A 16,960-nucleotide genomic window follows, 5' to 3' on the forward strand; every position below is an offset into this window, starting at 1 on the left:
GGAATCTATTCCAAGTGCTCTAGCCTTTGCTTACGAGAACGGACAGTATTTTGAACTGTGTGAAATAAAAACGAATAAACACATAAAATAAAGAGAGAAGTTACTATTTGTGTAGCCCCATCAGAGACCGATATTCAAGATTTTAATAAGATTTTTCTTCTACAACTGTTAATCTCTATTTGGAGGTTTTATTGAGTTCGTGATTTTTCATTATTTCCTACTAGTGGCACCCGCACGGCTTTGCCCGTAGTTGAAAAAATTAAAGGTATTTTGGTTCCCCTGTATATTTACAAATAATCCTGATGAATTTCTCGCCAATTGGCTTGCCCACGTTACGGTTCCCCATTATGATAACTTGGTAATTTAATAGTCCATCTTACGATAATTTTGCTCCGGAAAATGTTCTTAAAATTGGAATAGAAAAGGAACAAAATCGAATTTTTCGAAAAATCGCTTAAAGGTGCACACCCCCATGCTACAAACTAATTCTTTGCCAAATTTCATGAAAATCAGTTGAACGTTCTAGGTGCTATGCTCGTCACAGAGATCCTGACAGACAGAGAGAGATTCGGAGAGAGAGACTTTCAGTTTTAGTATTAGTAAAGACTTCAACAAGCACTTACCCTGCAAAACAAGCAGCAAAACTGATTTTTGAAATTTTAATAAAATTCATTTATGAAATTGGAATACATTCCAGAACTCGTATGTTATTCCACTAAAACTGTTTCGCTCGAGGGAGGGTAGAATTTTATGAGTAGTTATTGAAGATTTACAAAGTCTTATACTTCTGTGAAACAAAGTTGTTGTCAATCCAGAGGGAAAAAAAAGTTGATTCTGTCTTCGATGTTAGCTGATTAAATGTTTTGAAATTTACAATGAGATCATTTCTCATCTATCTCTTCTAACTAACGATCACCTTTTTTTTTTCAAGTGACAACAGTTATTTTTGATTTCTACACTCAACTATGACGCATATATTAACTAGCTAAAATCTCTAATCACTTCCTCAACTTTTATTTTTGACTATATTTTGTTAAAAATAAAAAAAATTCGTTCTCAATAATGCGTAGCTCATTTATATGTTATCAATGCACATTTAACGCTGTATTTTTAATGACAAAATATTATTTTCAAGTTTTATAAATACTTTTCTTTTGTGAAATGTAAATGCGTAACAGCTTCCGGCGTAAGAATCTGCATAAGAATAAGTAAGAAATAAAGAATAAAACACTTCAAAAGCAGAGATTAAAGAAAAAAAAATATTACTTTAAAAGCCCTTATTTCCACGAGCCAGTCTGATCGCGAAAATATTTTTTTGCAGTTGATTTCTCAACTTACGGTTATGTTCATATGAAATTATCGAAATTTTCAGCTCACAAAATAAACGATATCTCGATTTTTGCGAAAATAAGTGCTTTTCCGGTAGATAAATTATGAACACAAAAACTAACTGAAGAATCTCAAATAATGTTTCTGTGATTTCTTCGTTGCTAGGGAAATAATTAGATTTGGGGGAAAAATTAGTTGGGAACGTATTTAATGGTGTGATCAGGTTTCACAATGCTTCCAAATTAGCTTTCCCGAATTATAGTATCCTCTTCTCCCTACATAGGCTATAAGAGTTGACTACATCACCAGCCTTACAGGGTGTGGACAGAGGGTAAACTGCGCAAAGTTGAAGAATGTAAAATGCCTTCTTCTAAATTTTTATGATTACTGGTTGAAAATAGTTGTCATACTTTTCGTAGTGATGCATACCGATAACAAGAAACTGTGATGTTAGGAGAGTTTTTGTTGATAATAGCCATTGAGTTCCATATTGGATGAATGCGAAACGCAAGAGGACATTTTTAGTGTACCTTTCCGTAGTGGGTTTATGTCACATTAAATGGTGGCATATATATTATTGATAGAGTGTCATAAAATTCAGATTTAAATCAGAAATTTGAAAATCAAACCGATACTTAGTAAATACCTAACTCCAGTCACGGTAAACTGTCCTCTAATGACAAAAAAATCAGTCATTTTACTAAACATTATCTCCTACATGTGGTGTTTCTATTCTTTTGCAATTTAAGACTACTTTTGCTGTTAACTCATTAAACTCACGTTCTAGAGGATGGCAACCATCCTTTCTTTTAAATTAAATGCTTTGAGGTGCTGAAAAGAGAAAAAATGCTCAGAGACGTTATTTTAAAATCATTTTCTTGAAAACCATGTAACTATTTTGTAAATGCCTCCAATGAAATTTAGTAAACTTGTGCTTAATTTTCAGGGTCTTTATAATTTAAATTCTATTTTGAAGTTGACTTAAAAAGGAAACTACAGGATCAAATGATATCGAATTAGACAATGGATTTGCAAAAAGCCATGTTATTTTTCTTAATTAAAAAAAGGAAAAGAATAGTTCAGAAACTCACTACTTGAGAAAGCTGCTTTACATGATTGCCGAATGAAATAAGACATGAAAACATGAGCAAACATCTTTTTAGTTATTTCCAGCCGTTCTTTTATAATCATTTTCAAAGTTACAGCACAATTTCGTGAAATTAAAAGATGTGATACCTTCACAACATTTCAGTAACATTCTTTTTGATATGCCAAGAAGATACAAAGATGCATTAACGTGATTGAACTTGCTTTTGGAAAATGGTGGACGCCCCGTTGATGATGCTGGTTATCTAGTTTCGGAATCACCGATGTCATCATGTCTTATTTCGGAACATACAACACTCTTCTGTTCTATTGGTGAGTTTCTGTGTTACTGTTAATGGTGTCCTACGATTTCTTCCTGTAAACTAGATTTGAAGTTTACTCGTTTGGTCAAGCGATTTTCCTTTTATGGCCATTTCAATGTATAATTTCAATTGCAAAGACCCTACATTTCCCTCAGGAACTGCGTTCGTTTCGATCTTATCTCCACCAGTTACAGTATTCTGATTGTCACTCAATTTGAGCAGCTTTAACTACAATTTCTATCGTATAAATACCATCAAAATCTAATATTGCTCTCGAGTTTTAAAATTCTGCACGGCTACATTCTTTTTATGTGCTAATATTGAACTAATACCTATATTACGGACAATTTCATACAAAAGTGGAAATTAATTTTTCTAACGAATACTATTTAGAGGCACATATTCCGGATGTGTAAGCGCCTAATTTTCTTGCGTAATTTTAATTAGTGACTTTTATATATAAAATTCAAATTCTTATTCGTTGGTGGAAAGGCTTCCCAAGATTGAAATTGACAAATTGATGTTAATGAGAATCCTTTTTCATAGAATGAAAAAGCATCAATTATCAAAGTAAGACATCCGACTATTATGTGGCGACTTGGCAAAGAAAAATAATAAAACGAAATTTCAGTTCTATTTTGTTTCGCAACTGGTCAAAATTAAAGAACTTGAATCGTACAATAGGTAGCGACACGTCCACCATCTTGGAGCAAAATACCGCTTTCTTCCCATGTCTGCTAGAACGAAGTAACGTGTTTTGCTTCTCAATTGTGGATTAGCAGTTAATAAGAAACCACAATCAAGAAGCAAAACACGTTATTTTGTTCTAGCAAACATAGGAAGAAAGCGGTATTTAGCCCCAATATGGCGGATGTGTCGCTAACTATTCTACGGTTAAAGGCTTTAATCAAAATATTCCGAACAATATCTTAGTCGCCGCAATTTGCTATGATTTGAAAAAATTGCCATTATGGCAACTTTAAGAAAAAGTGTATTATTTTAGAATATTATAAATTAAAGAACTCTGATGTTTTTCAGTTAAAGTTTTCTTTTAAGCAGTAGGATGTCTTACGCAATATGAAAATCAAGTTTAAACAGCAATACACAGATGACAATACATTGAAATGAAGTTGAAAAGTACAAAAAATGATTATACCTGTTTGAAAAGAGAATCACAGTTAAGCATTGCACTGAAATATAGATAAATCTGAGTAATACATTCACGTAAATACGATGTTTTTTACACTTTCGAAGACATTAATAACATAAGACAATTCATAAAATGGTTATGAGCAATCTCTGAATTATTTTTAAGTAAAAGTTTCAGGATGACATGCTTGACATTTTCCCACATTGTCTATGAGCATACCTTAAAAGTTTTAAAGGTGAACAGAATTAATGAAATATTTACAACACAGTAGCATTCAGTTCCTATTCTGTGCAATCTTTAAATGGATATATTATGGGTATGTAGATAACAAAAAACGAATAGAAAAAACAGTTTACTGCAGATGAATACTGAAGATATCTCCAATCAATCAATCACATCAAATGAGTCTTTAAATGGATATATTATTGAAATGTAGTCAGTAGATGACAAAACGAATAGAAAAACAGTTAATGTAGATGAATACTGAAGATATCTCCAATCAATTAGTCACTTCATATGAATCTTTAAATGGATATATTATTGAGATGTAGTCGGTAGATGACAAAACGAATAGAAAAAACAGTATACTGTAGATGAATAATGAAGATACATCGACGCAATATTTGAGCCATGAGATAAGAAAAGTAAACTTGTCCGGTTTTAAGAGCAAGTGTGTTGCTTCATTTGAAAATGATTTTTGTTTGTCTTGCATCTTTATAACTGCTATTTACAAAACAAATGAAAAGTTAAAAGATTAACTAGCTTCTGCTGGTGTGTTTATTTTTCCAACTCTGACTAGATCTGTAGATAGTTCTTTGAATCCGACAGTATCGTCAAACAAGTTTAATAACGTATATTTTCAGGTGTATCAATGATTCTTTAATTCTATTCCCAGTGGTTTATTTGAGGATATTTTGCTGAAATTAAATGCGTATATCCAATCTTTTGGCATCCAGAAGTAAAGTTTCATACTGGTTACACAACAAATTACATTAGTTTTATTTAGTTGCTTCAAAGCAATTGCTTACATTTTCCAAAACTTCATACCAATACCTTGCATGAAGCGTCAATATGACGTTAATTCTGCAATTTTATCTATTTTGTTGGTATATAGAACTTGGTGTAATTAATCAGTTATTAACATTACTTGCCTACTTGTAGATTGATATGAAACGTCTTAGATGTAGCAAGGATTTAAGGAAAGGACAGACAAAAAAGTTAACGCTCTTCTTACAGACAAATCAAATTTGCTTGTTAATATTTTAATCAATTAACGTTTTCTTAATTTTTTTTGTATTTTGACGATTACTTGAACTAATCCTTTTTAATGTTCTGGTGTCTAACGCAAACAAAACTTTTCAGATCAGGAACCGTGCTTCAAGTAAGCATTTCTTATTGTTCTGGATGCTTCTTTTTCTCTGTTTGATTCAAAATGTTTTGTTTCTGCAATGGATCTCTAACTTTATGTCCCGTGCTGTGCAATTTAAGTCAGAGGAGAATGCTGTGTTAGATATAATTTGAATCGATCAACAATTCAATTCTCAGATAGCGAGGTCTCTTCTGTACAGGCCTGAGTTTCGGGAAACGTAACAGTCCTGCAAAAAAAAAAAAGAGAGAGAGAGAGAGAGAAGTATTATTTTAAATAGAATAGTTTTGTCATTGAAATGCACTGGCGTCCAAAATTAAGACCACAAACAAGTTTTCCATTAGTACTTAAAACGGCTGTCAGTAACATTGATAAGATTCGTGTGGTATATATTTTGAAGAAAAGGTAGTACGATATTAACATCCAGCTTGGAAAATACGTTTTTACAGCTAAATTGTGTAAAACAAAACTTTAAATTTAACCTTTTAAGCATTTGGAATTTCGCTAGCAGTGCTGTGGATATTGCGTTGAAATTTAGAAAAATAGTTGATTGTAATGAGACGTATTCTTTATAACCATTTTAATAATTCGCTGAAACGTTGAAACATTGACTGGCGTGTAGCTGGAGTGTTTCAAGCGGGGATGGCTCGGTGGTTGCATGTGGCACCGAAAGTTAACCCCAGGCTGTGGAATCCATTATAAGTACAAACAAGTTATACTATCAACAGGAATTCTACAAAGTCCCAAGGAGATGACATCTCGACAGAGAAGCTAGTACCTGGCACTAAGATCCTACTACACAGACGGACAACTGCCGTGTAAAACAAGTTTCATGCAACCAGTAAACAAGTACCGAGCGGTGAAGGCCCCCAGTGTCCAATGGCGTGTGCATCTTGCTGAGTCAATCTTATACGTTTCTGTACAAGAATGATGCTTGTTATCGTCACTGATGACTTGAAATTTCACCATGCAAGTTGACCCTTGGAAAGTTTTCGCATGAAAAGAACGTAGACTTCTCCACCATTTCTAACATAACACAAATTAATTATTTTGTTTGCAAGGGAATCCTTGCCTGGGGAGGAATCTCGTTATTGTCTTTGATTCGAGTTGTGTCAGAATGCCCAAGCGCTTTTGCTTAATTCAAGTTTTACCCTGCATCTGTAGATCATTCCTTTTTTATGACAATTATGTGAGACCACGCCGAGCTCACATACCTCTTGAATTTTTGAAGAAAAGATTCGTTATGTGAATAAATCGACGAAAACTCCCTCATCTCTAAAGAATATGCTTGCATTAGTCTAGGTAGAGTCATTGAACGACGCCTCTCTCAGTCAAGACCATGATAGCGTTACAAAAAACGCGTTTTTAAAAAATGGAATTCACTGCTAATATCATTTCATTATACTTTCATAACATGTCTCGTCGTGCGGCTTGGGTCATAATGCACCATTATTCGACTGTTCTTGGTGTAACCTGTATTTTATTTAAGAAATCAATAATTTTCTTCATTACTATTTTGTTAAATGCTTTCTGCCACATCAATATCTTTCCATAACAAGTTCCGACTCAGTAAACCAAATAATTCTCCGATTATCACAGATTTTGTGTTTGTAGTCTAAATTTTGGGCACCAGTGTATATTTATGCACCTGACAACAAAGTCAAAAATTTTTACAATGAATTTAAGTTTTTCTATTTGGGAGACAAGCGTTATATAGTTAAATTTTAGATTTGTTCTTTTTAAAGTTTTTATAACGTTTTAGTATTTTTTATAGGTTTAAAGTAATTACAACTTGACAGCACTAAGCTATCAAATTGAAGGAAAAAATGCTGTTAACTGTTATTAAATATTCAATATAGGAATATATATATATTTTTTTACTGCGGTACACGCAGGGGCGTGCACAGGGGGAGAAGGAACACCTATTAACCCGGTCCCGAGTCTAAGGGGAACCAATATTTTTAAAACTAGGCATGAAATATAGGGGTAAACATTATGGAGGGGGCCCGAAAAAGTCATTTCTGACGGGCTCCAAAATTTCTGTGCACGTCCTGGGTCCACGTTTCCCAATTCAAGTTTTCTTTTCCAAATGCGTCATCTCTTAATGTTTACTTAGTTCTAAGGAACAACTCTATACGCATCCATCTTCTTCATACGTAACTCATTCCCATAAAAAAGAGATACAGCTACTTTAAAAGAAAAACAATTATTTGATTTTAGTTCATTCCCTAGAACAGGCGGGTTCTCAAACTAATTCAAGTCGAAGGTTAAATAAAGGTTGATCTAACTACCTATATTTCTCTTACTAAATTAATTTTGGATGGATATTTGGTGATTAAAATCGAAACTACGGAAACCCAGCCAAAGAAGATTTGATATCCTGGGTGCTTTACGTTATTCTTCATCTCTCCGTACGTTACCGTAGCAACACAAGCTGCCGTTCCACTCGCTTCGGAAAATCTGCAATATTTTTCACTTGAGCATTTACTGATGTTCAAGGACGTCAATATAAAATAGATTCCGCTGTAATTTTTTAATTACATATTTATTTTTAATTTTCATCAAAACTTCCTTCCAATATTTCTAACACTTAAACAAAACTCTTTTTATAAGTCAGTATATTGTGGCATTTTAGGAAATCTGGTACTTCAATTACAATTGGCAGATTCTTAGAGGATAAGAAACTACAGTCCCTAAAGATAGCTATTCGCTACGGTTATGATTTGAATTTGTTTTTAAATTTTTGATTTTTTTAATGTCCCGTGGTTGTGTAGATGAAGTTTTGTGTCCTGATTGGTAAAAAATGGTTGCTGCAGTTGTGTCTGCAAAAAACTTCCCGTACCCACTCTTCCCCTTATTCCAAAATATATTTTTACTTAAAGGAAAAAGACTACTGTCTTTACGTTTTACTAAAATATTAGTGGCAGCTTGGTTGATTTTTCCTGTTACCTAGTTTTGTTAAAGGGGAGTCAGTACCTTAAATACCTTCAAAAATTTGATTTTTCGATTTTTATATATTTTGAAACTCCATATCAAAACTTTTTAATGATACAAATTTCTTGATCGTGCTCATATTAGAAGTAAGTTAAAAAGTGCTTAAAAAAATATAAACATATGTTGATAAGGTATGATTTTTCCCTTTAAATTGCAATTTCTCAGAAACTAAATTGTGTTAGGCTTTGAAATTTTTATCACCTATTCCATATATTTAGTTGCATATACTGAAGTAAAATTTTTCTCATATTATAAAAATATTTTTATAGAGCTGATTTCGTGAGCCAAAAGGCATTTTTTGAAAAAAATACAGTGACTTACGCTTTAGAATTTTTTAAATAAAAACTAAGCTTACTTTCTGTAAAATTTTACATCAGTATAGAGAAAAGAGTCTACTTAAGGTACAGAAAAAATTTTATTATTTTGTCTTTAACAGACTTTCAAAAAAAGGTACATGAACCTGTGCAAATTAACATTGAAGGTAAAGGGGGTACTGACTCCCCTTAAATATCAGCATCATTCTGATTCTTTTACTCTAAGTTCTGTTTTGAGTAAATTTGGATCATTAGCGCATTGATTATAGGAGTGTTAGGAAAAAGCTTTAGATTTAAAACGAGCTTTAAACTTTTAACACAAGTTTTAAAAATTTTCAAGGAAAAAAAGACAAAGAAAGCTTTGAAACTGTAAACAAAAAAAAAAGGAAAGAAAGAAAAAAAAAATTTACAAAAAATTAATTTGAATTTTGACATCTTGAATTTAAATTATGTTTTTCGCAATCACGAGTGTGTGTATGTAGGCGTGCGTGTTTGTGTGTGGGGGGTATGTGTGTAAGTGTGTAGGCATGTGTGTTTGGGTCTGTGTGCTGGCATAAGTGTGTGGGTAGTTGTGTGTATGAATGTGTATGTGGAGGGGTATGTGTATGTGTGAGTAGGCATATATGTTTGTGTGTAGGTGTATGTGTGTGTATGTGTTTGTGTGTGTATGTGTTTGTGTGTGTGTATATGTGTGTGTGCGTGTATGTATGCGCGTGTGTGTAGGACATGGACGCAACCTGGAGACGGCTTTCGCTATAGGTGCAGCATCGTGAGGAACCCGTCGACGGTGATGGTGCGGAGGGTGGCGGTGGGAAAATAAAATCAGCTAACATCAAAAACAATCAAATGAGAACAATAAGCAATCGTGATTGCTCAAAAACACGCAACAGAAAGACATTCTTAACAAAAATAAACAGCTTTAGTACAAAAGATGTCACAACAATGATGTTTGAAAATATCATATTTTAAAAAGTGTGTTTTACTTCTTAAAAAGCAGTTTGCTGATGGAAGGGCGTTACCTCCTTGCTTCTGGCGATGAGAGCTCTCTGTTGCTCTGGAGTGCCCCTGCCCTCCATGTCTGGATCGGATGGAACATGGTACAAAGCTTGTTGAGCTGCTGTTGGTGCGTACTGGGTGAGAAGAGGTCGTGACGTCGACAAGAGGGTTGTCAGGGCATTGAAGCTGGGACGGCGAGTACTAGGTCGGACACATCGCAGTGGTCCATCCAAATCTGGGTCATATGGACAATCCTGAAAAAGACAGTAATAAAAATCATTTCCAGAATTCTTAACATCAATGAGATTTTCTGTTCTCGACCTTTCCTTTAGGAAATTGGTAACGGGAGACTAACTTTTTGGCCATTCGAACTATTCATAGTTGATACACTTGATAAGAAATAAAGTTGGAATATTTTTGAAGGACTTTCGAAGACTTATTTAATCAATTAATTAATTTATTTTTTATTTAGAAGCTAACCAGCTTCACATACATAGAGGACTGCGTGCCAAGCGCCTTATTTCTGAACTCACACAGGAAAGATTTACAACACAAGAGAAGGAAATGGATGCCTCACTTGCCAAATCGATTAACTCCATAAAAAAAAGGTAGAGAAAAGTATGAAGAAGATGGTGGTATCCAATATCCATATAAATAAATATGACCTCGTGGTACACTTTCTGCCATCACATAATCAGAAATGTACTGAACGAAAATTTTAATATAAATTCACATGCTAAGCATTGATAAAGCACTTTTAAAGCAGAAATAATGTTTTTTTTTTTTTTTTTTTTTTTTTTTTTTTTTTTTTTTTTTTTTTTTTTTTAGCGGAGTTAATCGATTTCGCAACTGAGGCATCCAAATAACCCCCAATGCACCGGCGGGAATCGAACCCAAAACCTCCGGCTTAGAAGACGAAGCTTCTACCACAGGGCCCCTACTTATTTAATTATTTACAAGGAATTTAGAACGATTAAAATAATTTAAGACGCTTCATCGGCACTTTTCACCTTCTGATATTTTAATACTTGATTGTATAGTTTTACAGAATTGTTCTAACTTTGTGAAAAACACCTACAGTGGCTCCCAAAAGTGTTCGTACACCTACGACTTTCAATGAAATAGGCCTCTATCCATTGGTTAGAATTAATATTTCGGAAAAGGTATTTAATTACAAGATCTATGATCAATTTTCAACAAAACTACATGATTTTTTTTTTTTAATATTAAAACTTAATTTTTAAAAAATCAAAAACCAAAAAGTGCCAGAAATTTTATCTCACAAAAGTCTTCGTACACTTAAAAAAATGTCTATATATTATTGAATAATCTAACTTTTTATTAAGTTATTATTTAGTAGAACATCATGCAGCATCAACAACACCTTTTAAACGTCTGGGAATATATTTCATTCTTTTTTCTTTCTCTTTTTTTGCGTAATTTCAGAGTAAGTGTTCAACCACACTTCGAGTATTACTGTTTCTAGCTCTATTTTCGTTTCAAAGCCGTATATTCGTAATCTAGCCTCCAGATATCTTTAAATATGTTACATTAAGTTCAAATCTGGAGATTGAAGGGGTACTTTCTAAACTTTAGGACAATTTTTGAGGCACTAGACGCAAACGTTGAAAACCGTGTGCTTCTTATCGTTATCTTGATAAAAAGACAAAATTGTTTCCGATAACCAAATTTTCGGCTAAAAGTTTAAAATTTGTTTTTTAAATATTTAAATGAACAGCATGATTCATTATTTCATCAAAAAATTTCAAACTACCAAGTCCTAGTGCTGATATGCACCCTCACACAAGAACACATTCACCGTCCTGATTTACTGCTCCAACTAAGTTCTTAAGATTAAGTTCATCATTTTTTCTACTATTTACAATTATACAACAATTTAACCAAAAACGTTAAATTCATTTCTATTTGTAAGTAAGATGTAATTCCAAAACGTTTTGAGCTTATTTATTTTGCGACGAAAAGCGAAAGCTTTGTGTTTTTCGCATGGCCAAGAAAATTTCTGCGGGAAGAGGTCCCATTTAATCCAGCTAATCAGAGAACTTGGCGAACAATTTTAGGTGAAAATTAAATGTAAAAATTTTCATTTAACTCTGCAGAAACTTTTACAGCAATCAAATGCGTATTTTTCATAAATTTTTCAACTGTAAATCTTCGATCACGCTTTGTCAACTTCGCCGGTTGACCTTTTCTTACCTTGTTTTCGGTCCGATTCTTTTCTTTAAAGCATTTTATCAAGGACTTTGCTATAGAATGGAATAAATTAACTAATTTAGAAACATTTGAAACCAATTTACCGATACTGTGAGGAAAATATTCAAATTTCGATTGGTGTTTGTGGTTTTTTACGAATACCAGCCATTTTAAAGTAATAAGCGCATAATAAAGGAATAAATAAACAGAAAATTAAAGCCAAATGACTTTTAAGGGTCAACACAATGCAAAACTAATAAAAAAATGACATATGATAAATTTTAATCATGAATTTATTCGAAAATATTTGAGTATACGAAGACTTTTATGGCGTATCATTTCTCTGTCTCTTCGTTTTTTGACCTATTTCAAAAAGAAGATCCTTCAATATTTTGAAAAAGCTACAGGGTTTTATTTAGAATGACATAGGAATGATGCGAAAAAATATTGGACTTCATATTCGAATTCAGTTTTGCGTTATTTCGATTTTACTAAAAAATTTCAAAGTGTACGAACACTTTTGGGAGCCACTGTATTTTAAGTTTAAAAAAAAAATGTTTATCATTCGAAAAGCTATTTTATTTTAAGTATGAAAGAAATTGTTGGAAAAAAAACGAATTAGGGGTCCGACTTTGATATTGCTTGCTTTCAATTCATTTATGAAAACTAAATACTGAATTCTTTCGAATTGGTTCATTCATGGAAAAGTAAAAGAGAACTATTTACATGGGGAGCATGAGAAAGAGATATATAATAACGTAGTCCATTTCCCCCCTTGTACATGGGCACCCATATGCAAAATTTTAAGGGGGAAATTTCAGATACTTTCCCTATGGTTTAGCAGGACATTTTCCCCATGGAAACTGATTTCAGTACAGATTAGAGATATTAAAATTTGACATTTTTAATATCTTATTCATTAATGGATGAAAAAGAAATGTTTTTACATTCTTGCAAAGAAAAAAGTACCAAAAGCAAGGACGTTCTTCTTTCTAAGGGGGGGGGGGGGCTTGAGCCCTCACTCATCCCCCTATATGGACGCCTTTGATATTGCATTAACTTGGCATTATTCTGAAAGCTTTTTGAAACTCTTTGCCTCAGAAACATTTCCTTTCAAGACCACGATAGCCTCGCACTTAATTCCGGGCCTACTTACTTCCATATCGAGTGCAACGCCTCCTGCGAGCGCCTTTCTTTTCCGGAGCTCCGTGATAAGCTCCACGAACTCCTCCTTAAGCTCTTCCAGCCTGTGCGCCAGCGCGCGCCGATAAGCCGGGGCTGGCGCCTGATCCGGGGCAACGTACCCTGGGAGCTGAGACAACTCCAACTGGCGCGACAGATCGTGCAGCTCCACCTGGACCGCGTGCAGCTTGCCTTGGATCTAAAAAAGCAATTAACGCGGTATTGGATCTCAACCGGGAAGAATTAACTGAACATTGCATCATAGTAATGTCAAGAAATATAAAACTGATTATTGGGCGATTCTAGGAAAAATGTCCCATGCGTAACGCTAAGTTTTTTATTTTTTCCCGCTAACCAAAGCCTTCAAAAAATAATGCTGTTGGGGAATAATACATGCTTTACTATACTATCAAAGCATAACAGTTAATCCCATATTTAATCAACAGTTACTTGAATAAAATGAAAAACTTAGCGTTACGCACGGGAGATTTTTTTGAGAATCGCCTTATTAGCAGTTCTAGACCATAATTTCCCAATGCTAAGTGGTCCGCGGTGCTGTCTAGATAAAACGCTGAAAAAAATGAGATTGAAGGACGAGTAACAATAATATAATTAAAAAAGCATATTTATGAGGAATGAAAAAGTTCTTGCTTAAGTACAAGCAGGAAGCAGCAGCTCTCCCCCCCCCCCCCCACACCCCTCGGAACACTCTCGAAAGTAACTTCCGGGGACTGGTGAGCGATAGCGAGCAGAGGCGGTGGCTCCCTATAATTGAAGCAAACTTAAGCAGGCAGCATTGTGAAGGTCACGCAGATCCTAATCACAGCATTGCAACGCTGCCAGGGTAGGTTTGCCCGAACCATAGTTAATAATTAAAATCTTAATACGCCTTAAAAATGCAACTCATATGAAAAATTAACACACTTAAACCGGGTAACAGTGTTTTGTTCACTAACTTCAAAAGTTCATTTTTATTAGTAAACTTGTTGCAGAAATTTGGTGATAACATTTTTATTCCTAATTGAATTTCAAATAGAATTTTACTTTCATAACTCAAAATAATAACATAAGAAATGGAAACCAGACAAGAGCTCTGGAAAACATACAGAACAATGAATAAATAAAATTTAAAGGAAAAATCATAAAAATATATCAGAAAAAAAAAAGATTAAACTGGGTCAAATAATTTTTTTTGCGTGCGCCGGGGGGGGGGGGGGGCGAGTCCACCAAGTTCGTCGCAATTTTTCCGGATTGGGTCCGCGGAGGTCTGAAGTTTGGGAACCTCTGTTCTACCACCACCACACTAGAGTCAATGCCTGTGGACTGGCAACGAAATATTTTATGACGTCAGCACAGCTTGGCCAGATGATCTTTAAATGTCTCGTTAGTACAACTAAAATCAAGATGGTCTATAAGTGTGTTGTACCACTTTGCAATGGAAATTATAGAAAAGGGCCAAAAGTCTCCACTTTTGCGTTTCCAAAGGAAGCAAATTTGAAGGACGCATGGATAAGAGCTATTCACAGTAAAAATTTTACACCTACAAAGCAATTTAGGGTAAGTAATTCATAATTGTTCCTCAAGTCCTAAAATTAAAGTACTTGTCTATGTTAAATTTACGCATGAAACACCATGTTAGTATAATGCTTGCAGTGATTGTGTGAAAATATTGCAGTCAAGAGCGCCCATATGGGGAAGTGGGGGGAGGGGGAAAGTGGGGGCTCAAGCCCCCATCCCTTAGAGTTTAGAACTTCCTTGCTTTTAGTACTTTTTTCTTTGAAAAAATGTAAAAACATTTCTTCTCCGGCCGAATTAATGAATAAGTTATTAAAAATGTCTAATTTTTAATACATTAAATAATTTTTAATAACTCTAGTCTGCAATAAAATCAGTTTCCAGGGGGAAAATATCCTGCTAAACCATGTGGAAAGTATCGGAGCCCCTTACAATTTTGCATATGGGCACCCTTGATTGCAGTGTAATATTTATATATGCTTTACCTGTATACACTTTCCTACTCCTATAAGTTAACTATGCTGAATATCGGAAATAGTTCTTTGAAGATCAAGGAAATTTCATGTTTTTGTTGGCGTCTCAAATCTGAAATTGCGATAACAATACAATACTAAATGAAACTTGAAAAAGCGTCAAAAATGCCATGCAAAAGGACCTTACAAAGAACAGATCATTTTAAATAATATTTACATCCTCTAGGTTGTTATAATCTATGCACAAAACACAGTTTCAATCTGATTCATGTGAGGAATTTGGTACTTTCCCATTATAGGTACCACGATTGGTGCATTTTGGCGATTATATTTAATTATATTGTTTGACGCCAATTTGGTCAAAGTTGCATAGAAACAGCTTGTTTGACGATACCGTACGTTATTTTGTTTTTTCAGTGGGCTTTTAAACAAAACAAGCTTTTAAACAAGACGAAAAGTTACGTTAAAATTAAAAATAATCCACTAAATTAAGCAGTTAATAAGTAAACTACTTTGCCAAATAGAAAAATAAATCATCAAATAACTTGAAAAGTTAAACAAAAATGATCCTTCAACTGAACAAAACATTAAAAAATTTATTAAAACATAAAATAATTCACAAAATAAAAGAATGAAATATTAAAAATGAACATGTTTTATTATATTGTAAAATTAAAACATGAGGAGCTAACATTGTGGCAACTTAAACAATATTTTTCGGTTTATTCTGATTCAAAAAGTAAACAAGTTGCCAAGCACCAGCAAAACTATTGTAATACCCAGGGACATTTTAAACTTTTCACGAATTAAAAATTGCAATTATATCACTTTCGGGCTTCGTTTTTTAATCAAAAATTAGTATTGTGGAAAATGGTTGGGAAAAGAAATTGGAATGTTTATAACATTACATATGAACGGTTTGTTACTTTTAAATATATTTTAAATTTCATTGAAAGACCTTAGATACGTCTCTGGCAGTAGTTGTAGCTGAGTAGTATCTAGAGTTTTATGGCCGTGGTAGCCTGATCGGTAAGGCATTGGACTCGGGACCGGTGGGCCTCGGGTTCGATCCTCGCTGGTCGAAGACCCACCGTCGTCATTAATGGGGACTGGGCGACGTTAAATATGCTCGTGGTCTCAATGTCCTCCAAGTGAAACGATACCTCTGGGGGTGCTAGTACTAGGTAGCTATTAGCTCCTGGGCTAGTTCAAAATTCTCACTAACTGTTCGATCCGGTGATGGTGCTGCCATCTATCGGTATATAAAATAATAGAGGCAAGGCACATAGTATGTAGTCCTCGACATAAATACAGTTGAAGTCAGTTGTGACTCTTGAATAGAATAGAATCTAGAGTTTTCGACAATGAGCACCCGTTTAACATTAACTCGCTAAATATCGCCAATTCTGATACTGAATTCGACGTTTCATTTTTGGCGCCAATTCCTCTCTCCGGTTCAATTTCAATTTCGGCGCCAATTCTCATTTGGTGGTGTATAGTCAAATTAGCAACAAAGAAGTTACCTTATGGTCGCCAATTTACGACTTCAACGTAGCTGCTTTGAAACTAATATTAATTTTGCACCATTATGATTTAACTACAATTTCTCAATCTCATTCAATTCACTTTTCTAGGTGTGTGAGCTGCATTTTAATGCCAAAGAGATAGGAAGAGAAACAAAGTATTTTAATCCATCTACTGGAGTCTTACTGTCCGCACCTTTGAGTTTTCCTCGCCTAAGGTCAGGTTCAGTACCATCAAAAATACCCGGAGCACCTTCTTATTTATGAAAAGATAAAAAGTATAGAATACGTTTCGAAGACAGAAGAGAAATTCAGGAGAACCGGCAACTTTCTCTTACTATTTCAGAAAGTTTAAAAGTGAAGGAAATTGAAGATGAAAAAGATTTTATATCAACTCTGGATGATCTTTCTATAAAAGTTCAAGTACACTTAAATGAAAATTGGTGTATCTTAAAAAACGATGGCGATATTATCGTTGCTCTTATAAAGAAAACCCCT

General features: G+C 34.1%; 1 protein-coding gene across 1 annotated transcript in view; it reads right to left on the reverse strand.

Moving 5' to 3' along the window:
- Nucleotides 1–5,429: 5,429 nt before the first annotated feature.
- Nucleotides 5,430–16,960, reverse strand: part of LOC129216483 (uncharacterized) — a 52,092-nt gene continuing 40,561 nt past the window's right edge. Inside the window, exons 4-6 of the mRNA XM_054850698.1 lie at nt 12,926–13,150; nt 9,582–9,812; nt 5,430–5,483 (exon numbers count right to left, since the gene is read on the reverse strand). Of these exons, the coding sequence (XP_054706673.1) occupies nt 5,430–5,483; nt 9,582–9,812; nt 12,926–13,150 (510 nt within the window). The remainder of the gene's footprint in view (nt 5,484–9,581; nt 9,813–12,925; nt 13,151–16,960) is intronic.

This window comes from Uloborus diversus, chromosome 2 (genome assembly GCF_026930045.1).
Source record: "Uloborus diversus isolate 005 chromosome 2, Udiv.v.3.1, whole genome shotgun sequence".
Taxonomy (NCBI): Eukaryota; Metazoa; Arthropoda; class Arachnida; order Araneae; family Uloboridae; genus Uloborus; species Uloborus diversus.